General features: G+C 40.8%; 1 protein-coding gene across 1 annotated transcript; it reads left to right on the forward strand.

Moving 5' to 3' along the window:
• The first annotated feature begins 503 nt into the window (after positions 1–503).
• On the forward strand, positions 504–20,519 carry LOC139742546 (histone-binding protein RBBP4). Its single transcript, XM_071653079.1, has 12 exons — positions 504–632; positions 4,296–4,443; positions 5,064–5,114; positions 5,709–5,803; positions 6,986–7,159; positions 8,032–8,147; positions 9,191–9,351; positions 10,512–10,575; positions 11,854–11,916; positions 13,203–13,357; positions 18,948–19,116; positions 20,448–20,519. Exons 1-12 carry the CDS (start codon positions 614–616, stop codon positions 20,517–20,519), a joined length of 1,287 nt encoding a protein of 428 aa, XP_071509180.1. The 5' UTR covers positions 504–613.
• The last annotated feature ends 2,076 nt before the right edge of the window (positions 20,520–22,595 follow it).

The following is a 22,595-nucleotide window of genomic DNA, read 5'->3' on the forward strand; positions in this document are numbered from 1 at the left end:
TCACTCGAACTTAGGTCTACATAAGAATATTTATATCAATATTAGGCTATGGTACTGTATTACAATGTATTAGAGCAGTACCATGGTAAAAATCGGGGGAAAATGGCAACACCTAAATAAATCTCCAAAGGTTCCTTCCTAACTTGTTAGATTCTTCCCGTCAAAGCGGGGAGGGACGGAGGGGGAGGGTCGGTGTACTATGACCTTGACCACCAACTCTTCCCCTGTATCACCTCCCTGCTCCTGGGCCCGGTTGCATAAAACCCTTACCACTGGACTTACCGCTCCTTTCTAGCGGTAAGTCTTCAAATCAGCGGTAAATTTTAAAATCCTTGATGCTGATTGGCTGTGATGCCTAATTTTGACGGTAGTTACCATTGAAATTCAATGGTAAGTTTTATGCAACGGGCCCCTGGTAATGGTGGAGGCAAGCAGCGGAAACTGGAGACGAGGAAATGCGCACTCCCTGAGTGGCTCCCTCTATTGGCCGTAATTGGTATATTTAGCGCGACATTTTGCTTGTTTGGCGGGGAAAATCTATTGTCCAAGACCGATAAAAGAGGAGAGATATCTCCGGATTTTGCCTTGAATTCAGCAAAGAACTCCAACAGCCATGGCTGAGAAAGATAATGGTATGTATTCAAGAGTGTTTTTAACTTGTAGAAATGTACGTAAACTACCTCTGAGACGTTGGTTAAGTCTTTTGTTCTCGTAAATCTCGCGGTGTGAGGCTTTAGGGGAATGCACGTTCTTCTGATGTTGCGTTGGCCATGCTACTTTGTACGAGGCGAGAGATGCAATCACATCATCCATGCACGATCACAGGCGAGCTAGCCAGCCAGCCTGCGCCTGGCGCAGAGCAGTAGCAGGGGCCTGGCCCGGTTTTTGGCGGTGGTGTTTCACGAAGAATTGAAGTCGAACTTAAAGTTTAAGATTAATAAAAATTATGGTATGCTTTTTGTGTCTTCAAATTCGGCCAAATCGTGATATCGGTCCTCTCTTGTTCTGCGTGTGCATCTCCAATATCATCATATGTGCAAAGTCTATTATGGAGGTTGAAAGAAGTCCCCGGCTATGAAATGAACGGCAGTGAATGGAGTGGGGACCTATTTCGCAATAAAGCGGTGAATGGAGTGGGGACCTATTTCGTGGTAATGCCTCAAATTCAATTTTGCTCAACTGACGGAAGATTTTGGAGACTTTTTTCATGTAGCCATTGCCATTTGACATCTTTGCTTCGGGACAGCCACACCAGCACGAAGAACAAGTCAATTAAATGCCGATGGGGGGTGTTTCATGAAGTCGAACTTGATTTAGGTCTCGTAGGATTGACCAAAAATTATGGTATGCCACTGATTTTCCTGTTGGCTGTTCAATTTCATTAGCCCAATCACCACCCACTTCAAATTATCAAACTATTGAATGTTTACAGAATAATTCCAGTGTTATTTGTTTTATCTTGGTAATTGTATTATCAATAGGGTAACATCCCCAGTAATCGGTCACTTTTTTGCGATATTTTTCAAACTAAAATAATACATACATACATCATATCTACAGCAATGTAAGTGAAATATATCAAATTTCTTTAATCTCAATTTTCATTTTGTCAAATATCACACAGAATTTCACAAAATCCCAAAATATATCACCTTGAAAATTCCCCAGACCGAATACTGGGGACTCAGCACTTGCATTCAGCCCTTGTACATTGAGACACTGTATCGGCACGTACGGAAATTTTGTTTTTCTTTTGCGTTTTTGAGGATACCATCACACTCCAAGCTTGCGATAAGCAAAAAATCCCGCGAGAGAACAGTCCATTAACTTCTCGATTTCTAGCGCTTTTTCGGCGACCCGTACTCTCAAAACTGGGCCTTATCCGCGTGCGCTTTCGGAAAGTAGCGCCGATTCTGCACTTTTGACAGTAACATTTGGGATTTTGGATGGATTTCTGGACGGGGCTAAGGGAGTTTCCTGTTGTGAATGAGTGTGCAAGTATGTGAATTGATGTGATTTGCGTGTGTTTGTGACAGTTGAACTTACTGGCTGGTGACTAGTGATAAGTGACCGAATACCGGTAGCTGACCGAATACTGGTGCTCTTACCCTACACCATTTTTTCTCTTAAAAGAGCTCAAAAGAGTCTGTTAGCCCCAGGTTATAGTATGATGATGTTCTTGCATTCATCTTGTAGAATGAAATGTCCATGCTGATATACCATTGGAAGGTATATTTTAGAAAAGAAAACTGCCTGCCCCACTTTTTTTTCCCCCGGGGGGGGGGGGGGGGGGGGGGGGGATAACAGTGATTGGCTGCTTCAGTTTAATCACACTGGTGACCATGTACAAACGACCTCAAAGGTAATATGAAGTGGTGGGTGGTCCTTAAAGGACAAGTTCACCTTCATAGACATGTGGGTTGAGTGAATGCAGCAATATTATGCACTTGTCAATGTAATGACTCACCCCACTACCCCCGGACATGGGTGCGTCATTTCCTCGTTTGGTCCGTCAAATTTGTGACCCAGGTGTGCGTCATTTTACCAGCTATGTCCGTCAAATTTTTGACCGAGAGGTGCGTCAAAATCCCATCATTGTCGTCAAATTTTTGACCGAGGGGTGCGTCATGGTACGTCACTTGGCTATGGAAAATAACACGCATTATTCTGAACCGAGGGGTGCGTCATGGTATGCACTTGGCTATGGAAAACTGCACGCATTTTTGCACGCTACCAGTACCGGATACACGTACGTACCGCGAGTGAATTTACAGTGAGCGCGATCCCGCGGCAAGTGAAAATCAAAGTCGGGAAGCGTTTTGGAGTAGGCCTAAGAGGGAAAAAATGCTTGCCCGAATCTGGCAAGCAAATGACTTAAAAGCCACCCTTTCTCCTCACATTTTCTTTCCAACAAACTCATGAAATCACGCATACTCAATCTCAAGCCAGACGGACTGTTTAGCGATATAACGATTTCAACCTCACAGTACTAAATAGTAAGGCAGGCAAATCAAAGATCGTATACGGAATTCCGTATACGATCTCTGGTATACCGTTGCGTGGTGCGTACTGCGCGTACCTGCAGTATAGCAGGCAAGTCGAGTGTTCGTGGTGCGCGACTCGCTCGCTAACGCTGTGCAATTCGCAAGTGAGCAGCGTGCTCGTTATTCCTCATCGAACGTACATCGTCCATGTGTTGCATTCAACCGGACTAGAAATGGCCGCGCACATACAGCGCATCTGCAGACAAGTCATATGTATGGCCAGGTGACTATGAATTGCATGCACACGTTGATTATACATTCGGAATATCGTAGCAGCAGAGTGATGTACGGTGAATGACGGTACGGTGCTTACAGGGCCAGGGTAAGGGAAACTTGCCGAAACTTTGACAAATTGTGTTTACGAACCGAAAGAAAATGAAATTGCTTGAATAAAGCGTATGCAAAAATCCTTTCAGTATTTACGGGGGTGCGTCACATGTACCGAGGATGTCCGTCAAAAAAGTGACCTAGGTGTTCGTCAAAAACCCCGTGTTGTCCGTCAAAAAAGTGACTGTGGTGTTCGTCAAAAACCCCGTGTGGTCCGTCAAAAAGTGACTGTGGGGGTGCGTCAAAAACCCCGTGTGGTCAGTCAAAAAATGACCATGACGCACCCATGTCCGGGGGTAGTGGGGTGCGTCATTACATTGACAAGTGCATTAGTAGAACACATCAGTGAGAGTTTGAGCAAAATCGGACAAAGGTTATGAATTTTTGAAGTTTCTGCTCGGTCACGGCCGGATGAAAAGACTACTATAGCTTGTGATGTCACATGAGCACAACGATATAAAGAAAGAATAAAGAAAATTCAACATATTTCCATTTTTCTCGCATAAGAAAAGAACACTCGACTAACTCTTTCAGAAGGCAGGGGAATAATATTATCCTTAACATATGTCAGTAGCAAGTCGAAGAAATGTGCACTTTATTCAAAAAGTAAAGTTTTGTGAAATTCTCTTTTTAGTTTCCTTATATAGTTGTATGCATGTGACATCATACAATGTAGTAGTCTTCTCTTCCAGCAGTGACTGCGCAGATACTTCAAATATTCGTAACTTTTGAACGGATTGTCCAATTTTCCTCAAACTTTCACTGATGTGTTCTACTAACATTGTTGCATTCTCTCAATCCTTATGTATAGACTTGATATAAAGGTGGACTTGTCCTTTAAAAGTTAGAGTTAAAGATTGTCTCATGTCGTGTTTTTGTCCCTGCTCATCACTCCTGCTTCCCATATTTCATCTGTATCCGTAGAAACATTCGACGACGCCGTCGAGGAGAGGGTGATCAACGAGGAGTACAAGATCTGGAAGAAGAATACGCCCTTCCTCTATGACCTTGTGATGACACATGCCCTGGAGTGGCCGAGTCTCACGTCACAGTGGCTTCCCGATGTCACCAAGTATGAAATGTGTTTGCGTCTGTCTGTCTGTCTGTCTGTCTGTCTTTGTCTCTTTCTTCCTTGTGTATCTCGTCAGACAAATCTGAAAACACTTGATTGGTCATTTCTTTGTTTAGGAGAAGTTTAGAGTTTATGTGTTTTATTTTTTTCAGCGAGAAATAGAAGGTAAATCAGTCATGAACATTTTTTTCTATTACACTTTTTGCACTTTCAAGACATTGTGTGTGTTCAAAGGTTGTTAGTGTTATTGTGACCACAATAATTTGAAGTTGTGTTGTTTTTGGTGATACCTCCCCCCCCCCCCCAAAAAAAAAAACACCTTTCAAAATTGTAACTATTCGTGTGCCAGTCAGTGGGAGTCCTGTGAATGGTCACATCATCTTTTGTGCATATTGGTATATCAATAACCAATGTCGTCACATGATTTCATCGTGACTGCAGTAACATGCAAAATCCTTAACTGCCATTTTGTGTCAGAATTGTACGAAGCCTTCACCAGTCTGTTCGTTATTGTCTATTAAAGTTGAACTTACTACAATGACAAATATTGCATTTTGATGCAAATGATGAATATGATCCAATGATTTTTGTCTTTTTATTGTTTCATTTTTCTTCCACAGACCAGAGGGAAAAGACTATTCCGTTCACCGTCTCGTACTCGGTACTCACACGTAAGTTCATCAGTATGTCTAATGCTTGTAGGTGTAGAGTGATGACTTGTTTTATCATTCATGTGTCTTCACTCCCTTGTTGAGTTGCAAGAATTTTTTCGATGAGACATTATTTCTTTTCCTACGCCAATTGAAAAAAGTATTAATTATTATGGTTCGCGGTGGTACATCTGCAACCGATTAGGAACAATCCTACATTAACAATACCTCTAGTAAACTAATGATGTGGTCAGCATGGATTAAAACTTACTGTAAAACGAGGAATGTTCCCGTGCATTTTCATGAATTTTGCAAGCGCCAAGATTCACAAAATTAAAATGCATGTTAAAGTTCTTGTCTACACTATTATATGCATTGAATGCCAGTGGCAATTCACAAAGATTTCATGCCGCGAATATATCATGTTTTACAGTACATTGTATTAGTGTTAGATGTGGGTAGGGTACTGCGTGTACAAAAGTATACATACTGGTACACAATTTGCATGAAAGATCTGGTCAGTGTCTGTGCAGTACCGTACCATACGTGATGGAGTTTGCCTGTGTTCGGGCCATTCAGACTGTACAAGTAAACCCCTTTCCGTCCACTTTGTAGATCTGATGAACAGAACCACCTCGTCATTGCCAGTGTCCAGCTCCCCAACGACGATGCCCACATCGAGGCTGCCCATTACGACAGCGAGAAAGGAGGTGCGTTCTAACTTTCACTCTGTCTGTCTTTCCATCCCGTACCTCAGTGATATGTTGTTGTGTATTTCTCTTTTTGATACTGTAACAAATTTCTATATCCAGTGTGATAGCTGCGTGAATCCTTTATACTTGCTGGAGAAAAGAACAAATTTTGAACCATACATGTGCATCATACAGAGGCATTCTACACATCTTGCATCAGATTTGTGTTTGTTTGTTTGTTTGGGGTTTTTTTTTGCTGAGAGACTGTTTATCTCGAACAGTAAAAGTCATCAGTAATAAATTTTTGACAAAATTCATTACCCTTTTAGATGAGTATAAATGTATACATACATTCAGTTCTGGATGTTTGTCTGACATGAGAAATGAATAAATGAATAAGATGCATCTGTAATTGTACATGCTACCATTGATGTAAAAGGAGCTCCTGTGGTTTTTAACGGTTGTCAAACACTTGCTCAAGTTGTATTATTTCAGAACCAGGTCATCCCTTTTTAGTGGCATTACTTACTGCTGTATGCAGGGTGCTATATAAGCCAGTGAAAATCAAATTTGGGCAAGTGTTTGTGAACAATGAGAACAAATGCTTGCCCAAATTGGGCAAGGAAAAAGTTTTGAAGCCACCTTTTTTTTTTCACTAATTCCCCCCAACAAACCCACAAAGTCAACCATACAGAAGCCCACAGATAATGGCTGTTTAGTGATGCAACACACTTTATACTTGATCATTTCAGCAACTTTCCAACACTTAAGTGAAGAAGCCCGAATGCAATGCAATGGCAACATTGTCTTGATTGGACCAAGTTTATTACTCCATAGTCCATTGTGTTTAAGCATGCAAATCAATGTGTGCTGTTTATACCAATGATTGTGTTTTATTCAGCCCTTGACTAACTCATGATTTTCTACATTATTTCCTTATATTTTGAACTTTCCTGTTGGGCAAGTGAAATTAATCTTCAGGCAAGTGTTTTGCAGCAAATTGGAAAATCTGCTTGCCCAACCAGGCAAGTGGATAAATGAAGTTATGTAGCACCTTGCTGTATTGTAATCATATCTGCCTTGTTGACATGTTACCTTATTTTCATGGTGTCAACACACACTTTAGCTATGTCTGTGTGATGCTGACTCTAACCAAAACTTACTTTGGCACTTTTCTTGTATGTCTCGTGGCTGACGCAGAGTTTGGAGGTTTTGGTTCCGTGAGCGGCAAGATTGAGATCGAGATCAAGATCAACCATGAAGGGGAGGTGAACCGTGCCCGCTACATGCCCCAGAATGCAACGGTCATCGCTACCAAGACCCCCAGCAGTGACGTGCTAGTCTTTGATTACACCAAACACCCCTCAAAGCCAGGTGGGACAGAGTCAAAGTTCTTCTCTTGTTTGTCTTGCTGTTTAATGTTCTCCCTTGCTCCCAGGAAAACTTATCTCCACTGTTTTTGTTATCCATACTCTTAATATAGAAACAATAAAAAGGCAAGGCTGCACATTTGCAGTGGTCCGACGGTCCAGACAAGTAAAAATCACTGTCGGACCAGTAACTTTTTCAGAATGGACCAGTTTTTTAAAAATGAAAAAACTGGGTACCTACTGGTCCAATAGGGACAGGTTGGACCAGCAGAAAAAATGGTTTAGTGTGCAGCCCTGAAATATGAATATTGAATATGATGTGATGATTATAAGAATATCCCATAATGTCTGCATTTCTTACCCATTGTACCAGCTTATTGATGTTCAGGATGGCAGAGCTTTATGTGGATGGTTGCATGAGTCAACCAAACTTGGTTTCAAGCAAATTAGAAGGCAAGGCTCCTGCCTTTAAGGGGCTTTTGCACCTACAAAGTATACTTATCAGCTGCTCAGTGATTTACTCAGTAGTATTAATATCTCTTCTTTCTTAATCCATTATCTGATGCAAAATAGCATTCATCTGCTACTATAATTATCCTGAACTGTGTGATTTCACAGACCCCTCTTTTTCTGAATGAAGATCCCATTTTCGATTGGAGTTGTTGAATTTTATTAGCCATTGACAATGTCAGTATAGTATTCAAGCATGATGACACATTACCACTTTGTGCACTGTGGGCTCAATAGTTAAACTGATATTTCCCACGTGAGCTTTTCGCCATTATGTTGCAGTAACTAGAGTATACACCTGTACTGTGCAGTTTTCCCTACAGTTTTCCCTTTATTCTTTGCTTTGATGCTTTCTTGACCACATAGATGTGAATGGTCAGTGTAAACCAGACCTGAGGCTACGTGGTCACTCCAAGGAAGGTTATGGTCTTTCCTGGAATCCCAATCTGCACGGACACCTCCTCAGTGCGTCAGATGACCATGTGAGTGCTTTGATCCACCTATAGATATCTGTGTCTGGGACACTGTGTCTGTAGTGTGTTTGTGTACATCTTAAGTCCCATTTATACTTGTCCAGGTGTAGCTGTCTTAGAAGTTTGTGACTCTCATTCATTTTTGTGTATTATAGATGTGGATATACAGTTGAACCTCTCGTATCCGGACAAGTCGGGACCGGGGCTCATCCGGATAAGGGATTTGGCCGGATACGGGAGATTCAATGCTTTATACATGTACATATACATACACATGTACTGACGTAGCCCATTGTAGTACCACATGTAGTAATGTGTATACTGCAACCTTTTCATTGTTACACTCAGTAACAGACAGCTGCATTACCTAATACCGTACCGGGCCCAAGGTAAAAAGTGATAGCGCATTGCGATTGGGTTGCTCTCTTCCCCACACTCTCTCTCCCTCTCTCTCTTTGTGTGTGTACTGTGTGTGAACAATTTCCCCCTTTCCTCCGTAATTATAAAAAAAAAAAATCACGGCGAGATTGCGTCCGTATAATAGAGAGATCCGGATAAAGGGAGGCCGGATAAGAGAGGTTCAACTGTATCTGTTATTGTAGAAGTTGTGTATTGAATCCATGAATTGGACAGTAATTGAACACGCGGATTTATTACACAAGAAAACTAATGTGTGATGTATTATTGCTTTCTCTGTACTTTTCTGTTGGTACTGTTGATATACTCTAAAACCAGAAATGTTTGTGTGCATTTTAATTTTGCAAACCTCGCGTGAGCAAAGATTCAGAAAATAATATGCACACGAAAGTTCTTGTCTACACTATATGCAATTAATGCCAGTGGCAATTCACGAAAATTTCATGCCGTTAATATTTCTGGTTTTTTGAGAATACGCTGTATATTCTTGGCTGCAAACAGACCAGGACTATCTGGCCAGTGCAGTGATAAAGGGTTTTTTTTTTTTTTTAATCAAGTGGCAGGCAGAAGGCTGTTGCTTCCCTCGTTTGTCAGAAAATGAACCCTGTGAGTTTTTGTTTCGTTGCCACTCTTAGACCATCTGCCTGTGGGACATCAACGCCAACTGCAAGGAGAACCGAGTGGTGGACGCCAAGATCATCTTCACCGGTCATTCCGCCGTGGTGGAGGACGTATCCTGGCACCTCCTGCACGAGAGTCTCTTTGGTTCCGTGGCAGATGACCAGAAACTCATGATGTGAGTGTATCATTGCCGTGGGGTGTTTTTTTTTTTGGGGGGGGGGGGAGGGGGGGGGGGAGGGGGGGGAGGGGGGGGGAGGGGGGGGAGGGGGGGAGGGGGGGAGGGGGGGTAATGGGGGACAGTTGGGAGAATCAGTGGCTAAAGGTGCGAATGGTAATCTTGCATAGTGTGTGTCTGATTTAAAGGTGCATGGTCCCGATGTTTTAGTCAAATACGTACACGGGCTCATGGCGCAAGTTTCCTATAGAGACCTACGCTATCGACTCCTCTTTAGCACTTACGCTGTGGCCCACTTCCCCGAGTCCGAAGAAGTCCGATTCACTGTAGTCAGTGGTCCGATCACAGTTCGGCTCATGATTCGGCTGAGGGGATGACAGCTCTAGCAAACTTCTTTTGTGATGTCATAATAACAAGCACATATGCACGCACCCTGGCATTACTACAGACGGCGCGATGCGCAGAGAAGACAACGAAGGCAACGTTACTTAGCAACACCAACGCACTTTATTCTTGATGACAGCTCAACTTTGGTAATCTTCGTATCAATGCTAACGGTGATCGGCATTATCATCAACAGCGCCCTCTACACTACCGGGACTATGCACCTGTAAGAGGAGAAGCCAGTGCTCAGATTCTCTGATTAAAGTTTTCACTATATGATGATGAATTTTCCCTAGTATCTATGTGTGGTTGATATGTATTAGTGCTGAATGTGCTATGACACACAAATATTCTTATTCTGGTATTGACTGCTAATATTGTATGATGAGTTGTGTGTAGTATCTGTGTATGGTTGATATGGTTCATCACTGATAACGTGATGACGCATGCATGTAGAAAAATACACTTCAAAATCTAGTGCCTCAAAAGTGGAACTTCTTGCGCAAGTTTTTTTTTTTTTCTCTCTCTCTGCCAGGTAAGATAAATTTCTCGTGTGTTTAATTCCGAAGACTGAAATCTTCAATTAATGTAGCAAACAACAAAAAAACATAATCATGTGCTTTTCTTTTCATTCTACTTTCGTGCTGCGTAAAATGCGCAGAAATTTCCATGCCGCAGAAGTGTCCACTTTTACAGTAACCACTGTTCCCTCAAAGAAAAGGGAAAAAAACCCAATAAGATTCAAACTTCTATGTAATTTGTCATCTTTTCTTCAGCTGGGATACAAGAGTGAACAACACTACCAAAGCAAGACACTCTGTCGATGCCCACACTGCTGAGGTAAGACAAGATCTTCTCAGTAACCAGTGGTTATGATGAGGCCTAGATCTCACCTGCATATTACTCTAAACCCCCCCCCCCCCCCAAAAAAAAAAAAAAAAAAAAAAAGAAAGAAAGACTAGCATCTTTGCACAAACCCTGAGTCAGGTAAGTAAAGGTATTAAAACCCATGCTACGGGGCATAAGGCTATCGGGGCATTATTGGGCAGTGATTTGGCTCAGTCTGCGTCCAGATCCAAATGACCCGCGTTTGATTCCCAAGCCCAAGAGTAAGAGGCAAATGGCTCTGTCCCTGGGATAGGACATAAAATGGAGGTTCGTGTGTAAAAGAGTCACACACAACTCACGCGCGTAAAGTGGTCCTACCTCACGTCCAGGGTTCTTCAATGCACATTCGGTATCAAAAAGTCTCTTGGACTTATGTATTTGTTCATTGTATCAGCTGCCTTGTTGTATCATGATCCAAAACAAAACCAACAAAAGAATATGCCATATTGAGAAAGGGAGGATGAAATACAGTCAAACCTGCCTATAGTGGCCACCCAAGGGAGACAAAAAAAGTGGCCGTTAGAGACGGGTGGCCGTTAGAGACAGGTTATCCAACTATATGTGTGCACAGCCTACATGTACATATTGCACATGTATGTGTGTACGTATGCACACATGTGTTTCATGCATTGAACAATGCTGGTGATTATGAAATTGTTGCACAGTAGCATGTGTACAATTCTGAAGAAAGCTCAACACTAGTGCATTGTTATGACTGAATAGGTGATGACTGAAGCGGTGGCGATCACTGAACATTGCCCAGGAATAACTGGCACGGCCACAAAGCAGCAAAACATGCTGAATTATTTGCTCGGCTACGGCTCCATCGGGTCTTTGGCCGCTATAGACAGATTAAAATCTACCACGGGAAACAAAATTTGTGGCCGCTGGCCGCGTTAGACAGGTGGCCGCTATACACAGGGCCTTTAACAGGGCTTTTCTCTCGGGGGAGATTTTTCAGTGGCCGCTATAGACAGGTGGCCGCTAAGGCAGGTTTGACTGTATATGGTATATCATGTCTCTTTCTACTAAGGGTCCACTGTAGTTAATGTACAGGATCATATATTTAATATTCTTGAAATGAACATTTTCAATGCAGAAGTATGTGTAAGTGATGTGACAATGATAGCTATCTGTGCAGTACCCAATCAGTTTTTAGGCTTGAAATTTGATCAGTAATATAATCAGATCAACATCTGTCCTTTCATGTTTTTCCGCTGCTCCCTGCAGGTGAACTGCCTCTCATTCAATCCATATAGTGAATACATCTTGGCTACGGGGTCAGCCGACAAGGTAAGAAAGCACCAGAGTCATAGGGTGGTAGGGCATCTGGTAATCATTTTATAAAATGGGCTTTAGAATCTCTGCGATATGATTGGTCAATCATCATGCACTGATGTTTACTGATCCACACTGAGCCATGTGTCCGGTAAAGTTCAAAGGCATGGCTCAAGCCTTTAAGTTGTACAGTGTTGTAGGTGTACCAGGTGCATGATAGGGGAAAAAGTTGAATTTCATGTACATGTATTTCGGGACCAGGACAGAGTGGATCAGTGAGAATTGGATGCTCTTGTTTAACTTTGGAAACGTCTAAAACCCACTCACTGCGCTCATGGGTTTAAACAGTTCCAAAGTTAAACTCTCGCATCCAATTCTCAACGATCCACTCTGTCCTGTACATCATTTTTATACTGACTCATATGTCATGTCTTCACAGATGCATTACACGGAGATGTCTCTTGAGTAATAATTCCTATTCATACACTGCTGTTGTTCATTTTTTTTGGTCCGAAATATCCTTGTGTTCTGTTGACTGTTAGAAATTTAAGATTACAGCTAATTTAATTTAAAGCTATCTACTGAACATAAATGTTGAAGTGAAAACTTTATATAGCTGGTGATGGGTCCTCAGGAAGGCAAAGTCATAAAAGAATGGTGACTTTAGCTGATTTTTCTAGTTTATTGAATCAAGTCACATCGAGGAATGTGTATGATATACACTGGTTAGACAGTTTGTATGATAATGTGAGAAGAATCAGGTGAAATTCACTGGGAAGGAGAAAAGTGGAGGAACATTCTGCTACGTTTAACTTAATGCAAGTTTGCATTAACTGATATTACTTCTGTGAACAAGAATCACAGCCTGTAGAGGTATGTTAGCCTTTGCATAAATTTTGTGGGTGTAGTCTTGACTTCCCCGTCATAGACTGCATAATTCAGGGAAACTTTGTTATAACAAGGATCTAAAGACCGTGACAATTACCTTATGTCAGGTTTTTCATTTTTGTCAGGCCGCCAAAAACGAAATATAAAGAGTTGGGACCCCAAAATCACCTTGTTATGAGGGTTGGTTATACCCAACCTCTATATCATAAGGTTCCACTGTAATTAAAGCATCACTGTTTGCATTTATGCTACAATGTTTTTGGATGTATTAGGATGCTTTTTAGGTCCTGTTCATTACATGACATAAGATTCCTGTTGCCACACAACACTGAATATTTTTTGAAAGTGTGACTTACAATCAGGAATGGTGGAGTTTTATGGTGATTTGATATTTTTGTGATGTGTCTTTACAGACCGTGGCGTTATGGGACCTGCGGAACCTGAAGCTGAAACTGCATTCATTTGAGTCGCACAAGGATGAGATCTTCCAGGTGCAGTGGTCGCCGCATAACGAGACCATCCTCGCTTCCAGCGGCACCGACAGGAGGCTCAATGTGTGGGACTTAAGGTAAGGACACTCTGAAGAGCCTATCTGATATCAGAGCTTCCAGCATGTAACTGAATCACATTGTTTTTGTATGTTTGTATGTGTTTTCTCCATCCAAGTCAAGTGGTGTTTTTATTTTTATTTTTTCAGCAGAAATTGTATCTTTTATTGTGGAGAGTATGATTGTAAAACAAGTAAACTCCATTCTTTTCACTTTGAGATATTACTTAAAAAGCAAAGAAAATTGTAAAAATGCCTATATGGGGTATCATAACTGCAAGGATAATTCTTGTTATGCAACAAGTGAGGTATCATTGGAAGAGTTTTATATTTCATCACTTTATTGATATACAAATCGAACAAAGGAATACATAAATACAAAACATAAAAGCCCAGGACATAACTGGATGAACAGAATAAGCAGGGCATATACATAAATATCACACAATGTTACAGAAGATTTACGAACATAAATACACATAACTTTGACAGAATCCTACACATATTCAAAGTGTGAAAAATATTGTATAAGCAGGCAAAAGGATAAGAAATGAGACCAGAAAGATTAGGAGTAGAGAAAATGGAGACATAGAAAGAAAAAAGGAGAAAAGTAAAATAGCATGAAGAAGAAGACGAAGAAGAAGAAGAAGAAAACTCGGCCAAGTGTAGTACATACATGATACACTTTTCTCTTGACGGCATTTAACATACCTATTGAATTTTAACAAACATTTGCATTATTTTGTATTCCAGTGAGTCCTATATGATAAAGTGGGGCGATTCCGCATACATAAATTATTCACAATGAGACACGGTCATTCATTCCGCGCACATTAACATAACAATAACAATAAATTACATAAATTATTAATATCACATAAGACAACTCAGCCCCGGGGAACCGGAAAAACCCTGGAAAAGCCCAGACCCGGATGGGGACGCACCATTATTATAAACCTTTAATTTATATTCATATACATTAAAATATATATATATATATATATGTTATAATGATAACCCGTCTCACAAAAACTCATGCCCGACAACAAACCCTCCCGAATATCAATCCGATACACAATTAATCCAGTGGCCTCAACCTAAACAAAGGGCCACGGATTAATATAAAATTATGTCAAAACAATGAATTTTGACATTGCCATTTTAATTCTTCCTTAGCCGAATAAATTACAAATAAAGAAATGATTGCAAGTGACGGCAATCTGTCCCGATAAGTCTTAAAAGACACTGGTTTCCCTCACATAACTCAAAATAACAAAATGTATTCAGACTAAATGGACCAAAAAAAAAAAAAAAGCCCTTTCCAAACCTCAAGCCAGAGCCCACCCGACGGCATAACACACCCATCACATAGAGCAATGAACTCGACTAAATGCAAACCCTACACACATCTCAACTATACTTCATAATTATATGTTATAATGATAGCCCGTCTCAGAAAAACTCATGCCCGACATCAAGTCCTCCCGAATATCAATCCAATACACAATTAATCCAGTGGCCTCAACCTATTATAAACATTGGGTCAAAAATTAAAATTGAATTATGTCAAAACAATGAATTTTGACATCCCCACTTTGGTTCTTCCTTAGCCGAATAAATTACAAATGAAAAAAAAAAAAAAAAAATGATTGCAAGTGACGACAATCTGTCCCGAAAAATCTTAAAAGACACTGGTTTCCCTCACATAACTCAAAATAACAAAGTTTATTCAGACTAAATGGACAAAAAAAAAAAAAAAAAACCCTTTCCAAACCTCAAACCAGAGCCCATCCGATGGCAGAACACTCCCATCACATAAAGCAATAAACTTGACTATGTGCAAACCCTACACACATCTCAACTACTTCATAATTATATGTTATAATGATAGCCCATCTCGGAAAAAAAAAAACTCATGCCCGACATGAAGCCCTCCCGAATATCAATCCGATACACAATTAATCCAGTGGACTCAACCTAAACATTGGGCCAAGGATTAGAATTGAATTATGTCAAAACAATGTATTTTGACATTCCCACTTTGGTTCTTCCTTAGCCGAATAAATTACAAATGAAGAAGTGATGGCAAGTGACGACAATCTGTCCCGAAACGTCTTGAAAGACACTGGTTTTCCGCATAACGCGAGAAATTTCTTCAGCCTTTGCACATTGTCATTACTAACAAAGCCCCGGGAACCTATTTCAATAGGTAGAAAGACAACAGTGTAACCATTTGCTTCGATGTCAGATACCAAAGATGCATATTTGTTTGACTTCCGTTCATTTGCCTTGAGCAAATTTGTTTCAAAAGGGACTGTGAGCTCAATAATTGCGAGTTTCTTATCGCTTTTCCAAAGGATGCATAGGTCCGGGATTAGGTCAGTTTGCGTGCATTCCAGAGGAACAGTGGACCGATTGGGCCTTATTTCACCTGCAAGATCACTTTGTATGATGGGGTCCGGTGAAGCTTCACCGTTCCCATGGATACCTAACCGGGCGACCTCAACAATGTGATGTAAAATGTTGTTGTGGCGCCATGTGAAGCGGCCTTGCTCCAAAGCGACCGAACAATGATTGAGCACGTGATGAAGTGTTTCACGATTACCACATTTTGTGCACCTATCACCTCTTACCCCATGTAAGCAGATTTGCCCGCGTATTCAGCGAGTCTGTTAGAGCATTAAGCATGAACTTTGCAACTCTTTCAGGTAAATTGTATGCCACACTTTTCCACTGGGCGTTACCGGTTTCTAAGCTAATTAATTCAAGAATTTTTCCTTGTACAGCCAGATTTTTTACATGATTGCGCCAGTATTCTGACACTCGTTGTTTACACAAATTCTTCGCCGCTCGTTTTTGTTGCGGGGCCGATAGATTTTGCATGTGAATGTCGTTCCAATCTCTTTCGCATTGGACAGTGGCAGATATTTTTCTTGTCCACTTCTTCTCCCTTTGAACTTTTGAATTCAAACATTCATTGACTTTAGAGTCACTCTTTTCCCGAATTTGGACATGTGCAAAAGTATGGCATTCAATGTACAAATTAGAAATGGAAGGAATGTCAAGTCCCTCAGGCATGTGAAGCATTGCCATGGTGGCTGGATGGGCGAGGCCCGACCACTTTTTTGCATATCTATTCGTGAGAGAATCGAGCTGCTTGAGATGCGTTTGACAAAGGTCATTGACCGTGACATGGAATCTGATTGATGGTAGAAAATAACGAGAATACATTTCCAATTTGTACATAGGGCGTACTTGAGAAGCATCAATGTTACGTAAACCTGACAATATAAGTTCGCTCAGGTAATCATACACTGACTTAGAATTATCTTTATCAGTGACCAATGACCCAAGAAACTTGAAACGATTATCAGTGTCACTCAGCGACAGAACATTCTGGCCCTCAATGTGAAATGCGGTAGTTTTGTTAATAGTTCCACTAGATATTGACAATGACCTACACTTCTGCGGTTTAAGTCTGAGCCCGAGACTAGTGACATGAGAAGACAGCGTATTCATAATTCGCTGGTGGGATCTACTGTTGGAGGTGATCAGACAGAAATCATCAGCGAAAAATGTAGTCACATATTTACTCTCATTCAACATATAACCAAATTTATCATTTGTTTTCAAATACTCAAGTAGGGGGTTAATACACATTGTGAAAATAAGGGGCGATAATGGATCCCCCTGAAAGATCCCTTTCCGAACTGAAATGGCTCAGTGTTCCAATGTTTTGTTACTACTGTACCAGAGATAACAGAGTACAAATTACTAATGTAGGCTCTCAATTCTGATGGAAGAAAATAACTGCTGAGTATATACTCGATCAGTGTATGAGGCACTGACCCAAATGCATCTTGTAGGTCAAACCATGTGAAGTGAACGGTTCTCTTGTTGATTTTAGCATGTTTGATTACCTCGTGAACAATCATGTTATGGTCAACACACCCTGAAACACCTTTCATGAAACCTTTCTGAGTTGTAGTGTCAATCAGATCATTCTGAGTTAGATAGCTCTCAAGGCGATTTACAATTATTTGGTGAAAAATCTTACCAAACACGCTGGAGAGTGCTATCATTCTGAAGTTCTCAGGATTGTCCAAAGAGTCCTTTTTATGCAGAAGGATAACTTTTGCTTGAGTCCAAGATTGCGGTGGGGTGGGGTTAGGGCTCAATAATAGCTTGCTATAGAGAGTTGCCAAGAAATGATGAATACTGGGCAGTTTCTTTAGTATCCCATAGGGAATCCCATCTGGCCCTGGTGCAGAGTTTGAACTTTTGTGACCTAGAACTTGCTTGATATCTTTCGGTCTGATTGGTCCCATGTTGAATTGATGGTGAATCTCATCAGCCTCCGGGCCCGTCCACCAGTCGAGCTTGTCCGGGTCGATCGGCGTGGGTTCGGCTGCGTACTTCGCTGAAAAGTAGTCATCAGCTGTTTGTCGCGAAAAGGTGGGATCGGATGCCGAAGAGTACAAGGTATCATTGACGACATTTTTACTGAAAGACCAAAAATTTTTCCTAAATTTACTTTCTTCATATTTTGCTGATCGTTGCTTTTCATGGGCTCTTTGTTCCTTCCGCAAAAAGTTATACGAATGCAATGCCTCATAGAATTTAGCACGATCATCAGAATTTGCGTTTGGAGAAAAGGCCGTTTTGCGTAGAGAATTTTTCATTTTTTTCATTTCCAACAGCGTCTTAGATTGTCTCCTGATAAATGGTTTGCACTTGCTTGTTTCGTTCATACCTGAGAAGTGTGGCGACGTGTCAAAATACTCCTGTAAAATCTTGGTAAAACGGTCCCCTGCTAGTGAGGCGGGTATTGAATCACTGGCCAGGTCATGATGTATTATACGTGTAGCGGCTTTTATGTCATCGTCAATGTGATTCCACTCTTCAGGCGAGAGTTGCGGGCAGGTGTATTTCCGAAAGGCCGGTGTCTGCTGCTGAGCCATGGTGCCAAATATGCAAATTGCCGACAAGAAAATGGCCTCGATGAGAGAAAGTGTTACACTCATTACAACTGAGTACCGCAACAGAAACGAGGAGAACACGTTAAAAACTGTACATGTGCAAACGTTAAAATCCAATAAAAATCACAGTTTGGTGAAGCAGTAATATCCGTAGGCGGAAAACAGTAAAATAATGCACAATTGACAGAGGGTTCAGAAGCCCTTCCTTCTCCGTCTACGGACACTACCAGTACGATTTGATTAATAATGGGTGGGCTTTAAAATTGTCAAAAATAGTGCTTCACCTACTTTGAGATCAAACTATTCAAATGAAACAATTACAAAAATTGAGACGATAAGAATGATAATGATAATAGTGATAATTGTTTTATGTGTAACACCTTCCTGTCATATGCCATGGTGGTAAAAGTACCATACAGCATTCTTTTATCCTGGTCAGTTGAATCAACTGTGAATCAATTGTGATTGTAATACCAGAGTGTTTCTGAAATGCTCTATTCATCTTACATATCGGTAGGTGCTCAAAATGCAGTGCATATCTACAGGGCAGACACTTATCTAATCTGATCCATGGAATCTACTGGTCTTGCCACACCCATCTCACTTCCTTGCACAATTTCTCTCCTTTTCAGCAAAATCGGCGAGGACCAGACACCAGAAGATGCAGAGGACGGTCCCCCGGAGCTCCTCTTCATCCACGGAGGACACACGGCCAAGATTTCGGACTTCTCCTGGAACCCTAACGACCCCTGGGTGATCTGCTCCGTCTCCGAGGACAACATCATGCAAGTCTGGCAGATGGTGAGTTGGAGATTGTAGGAGAAGGGAAGTGGATTCTGAGATGTTTTACTGATCTGTTGTATTTAGCACACTGACTGCTTTTTTCACCGCACTCTAGTACAGTGCACTCCCGTTACAACGGTCACGGTTGTAATGAAATTCTTGTCACAACAAAGAAAATATTCAGGTCCCCAAATTATCATCATTCATATATTCTTATTTACTCTACTGTTTAGCTATCACAATATTTTGATGTAACAAAAGAATACAGCTGGTCTTTCGGACTTGGTTATAATGGGAGTTGCCTGTAATGACTTCTTGTCAGTGTTTAAAGGCATAATTTACCATTTGCAGATGAAACAAAAACCCAACATTAGTGCTTAAAAATAGTTCTAAAATGTGAGTTAGGGATAGAAACAACCCCTGTAAAAACTTGTACTGGTAAAGTTGATGTAAGTATTGTTAAATATACAAAGTATGAACAATAGTTACAATAGAGATGTTTTCCAGACTAAACCGTCTACAGTTACGGTTTATTGAGAAAAATACAGATATCTCCTTATATTTTAGGCTTTATTGTGAAAATCTTGTATGATGGGATGTTTTGTGGTACAATAGACCTACACATATGCATTAAATGTCATATCTTGAAAATTTTTCAAATCACTGTTCCCAAAAATAAACATGTCATTCCTGGAAAATGGTCAGTGGTGTTGTGCTCTCAGTCTGTGCTTTCCTGTGAATCTTCAAAGCATTGAAAAATTGTTAAAGGTGCATAGTCCGGTAGTGAAGAGGGCGCTGTTGATGAAACTGCCGATCACCGTCAGCATTGATACAAAAATTACCGAAGTTGAGCTGTCATCAAGAGTAAAGTGCGTAGGTGTTGCTAAGTAACGTTGCCTTCGTTGTCTTCTCTGCACATCACGCAGTCTGTAGTAATGCCAGGGTGCGTGCTTATGTGCTTCTCATTATGACATCACAAAAGAAGTTTGCTAAAGCTGTCATCCCCCTCAGCCGAATCATGAGCCAAACTGTGATCGGACCACTGACTACAGTGGATCGGACTTCTTCGGACTCGGGGAAGTGGGCCACAGCGTAAGCGCCAAAGAGGAGTCGATAGCGTAGGTCTCTATAGGAAACTTGCGCCGTGCGCCCGTGTACGCATTTGATTAAAACACCGGGACCATGCACCTTTAAAACTCGAGATCCTGTGAGCTGTGTTAACTTGACTGCCCCCGAAGAGTCTTCGGTCAAGTCTCGTTTTAATTAATGAAGTGGTGATTATGCTTAAAAAATCTCATTCTCATTTCTATCTTTCTTTGTCTAAAATTGTGTCATCCGAAATATCACAGGCGGAGAATATCTACAACGATGAGGAGCCAGAGGTGGTAGCAGCCGACCTCGAGCAGCAGTCATCCTCATAAAAGCAAAAAGTATTTTTCAGCTCCAGATGGGGACCAGAAATTGTTTTTATCACCTGCCCCCCCCCCCCCCCCCCCCCCCCCATGAATGTGTCGAGCCTACCAGTGCACACACTTTCACCGAGTCATCTCATTTGCCCACATCTGGGAGCAGGACAATCACGTTTGCATGGGGGTGATTCGAAAGCAGGACTTTTCTGGGGGACACTGCTAATTGGATCTTGGTCCTTGCTTATCAGGTGGTTCAAGCATTGACTTTTTGCTCATTCAGAAATATTGTGCTTATGTATGTGTTGGTGGTTCAATTTCTGCCATAATTTGTGGATTCAGGTATGCAGAAAAGTCTGTCTTATGTTGAATACATTTTCTTCCTTTTTTTTTTTTTTGTTAATGTGTAGTGATTGTAGAAGTTCATTCCCTTAGTTTCAATGCAGTCGTACAGTAGTGAAGGCAGCGCAGCTTGTGAAGTTGAGCAGTAATAATATGAACACTTGAGTACCTGAAAGGGATGGTGATCTTCAGGTGTTACAAAGAGGGATTCAGTTTTTTTTTTTGTAATTGCCCTGAGGCTGCACACAGGTTACTATGACTACTGTGGAATTTTGCAGTGCATGTGAGGAATGGAACATTTGATGCTGAGACAAGTTACCTATCCACACTTTTTTCATCTTGCATTGTCAGAACGGCGTCAACATCGTAGAGTATTTTCAGAATCGTGAAAGATAGATGTAAGCAGGCACATAAACGTATGTATAGGGTACTCTCCCTGAATGTTGTGAGGTTTGGTTCTCTGTCAATCTTTACAATCTGTTGACTTGAAATGCTGTGTAAATATAGGAATTTGGCGAGAATCTTCAGCTTGACTGAAGAAATAATGTCATAGTTTCAAAAGTTTCTACCACGTTCAGGAGTGATGGTAGTTTCTCAGCTGAAACCGAGACTTTCGAACGGAAGCACTGGATCTTCTGCATATTTTCAGTATTTATGACTTACTGGATTGTGAAAATGAAGCAGATTGCATATATTAGAATTGAAGATAAAAGATTCTTTTTTTTTGGGGGGGGGGGGGAGGGAGTGGTTGGGTTCGAGGTAATGAGTAGGGTGGTTGCCAAAAGGAAACTAAGCTTTGATAAATCAGCTTGAATTGCAACTTCTATTTCCTTTCTCTTGTGCGACAGCACTTTAAAAGCACTACTCTTCTTTTCATCACCTGTGTATGGAGAAAAGAAACATCACCTGTAGCGTTGGTAGTGAGAAGACATTTGGCAAAATATATGTAAATACATATGTATTTCACCAATGCGCCGTATACAGCAATTTGTGCAAGAAAAACTTTGGCCGACTCGTTGATACGATTTACGTAATTTCTTCCACATGAAGTACTGTACGTGTATGAATATGTAATTTCATGAGTACCTCTGGAAGTGTGGTAAGTTCAGTGCACAATGTTGAAATTCATAAATTGAAAATATTGTTCAACATATTTCACAAATGCAAAATGCAAGATGCCCAGTGCTACAAACCTGTTACACACCCATGATAATGCTGATACATAGTGTTCATGTATCTAATGTTGCATTCTTATGTGGGGCTTGTTCTATGAAAATGCATTGATGTAGTTTTTGGTAGCTATTCCTTAACTCTCCAATGAAATATTTCGTTCTTTGTTGTCAAGCTTTTTTTTTCTTTTTTTTTTGTAAGACAATTGATCTGTCTTTAAACAGCAGGTAGAGAAAAGTTGTTGAATGGTTATGCACATACATGGGAACTTATGTGAAAGACAAATTAGCTACCAAACATGAAATCCATTTTTTTTTTCATCAATATTCTTGTACATGTACTGACATACTTCTTAAATTATACGTTGCATTGCTTTTTAGCGAAGGTGGATGCTTCGTTTCAATTTGCTTTAATAAAGAACACTTCATATTTGTACAAACTTCTGTAAACTCTGTTTTCTGGTCCCCTTATCAGTGTTTATCTGTACCAGCCATAAATACAATACATCCCTACATCGCTTTTATGTGTATATGATATATTTATATATAATTATATATATTATATATATATATTATATAT

Source organism: Diadema antillarum, unplaced genomic scaffold (assembly GCF_040938485.1).
Source record: "Diadema antillarum isolate AM-2024a unplaced genomic scaffold, OU_Dant_1.0 seq00001004_RagTag, whole genome shotgun sequence".
NCBI classification, from domain to species: domain Eukaryota; kingdom Metazoa; phylum Echinodermata; class Echinoidea; order Diadematoida; family Diadematidae; genus Diadema; species Diadema antillarum.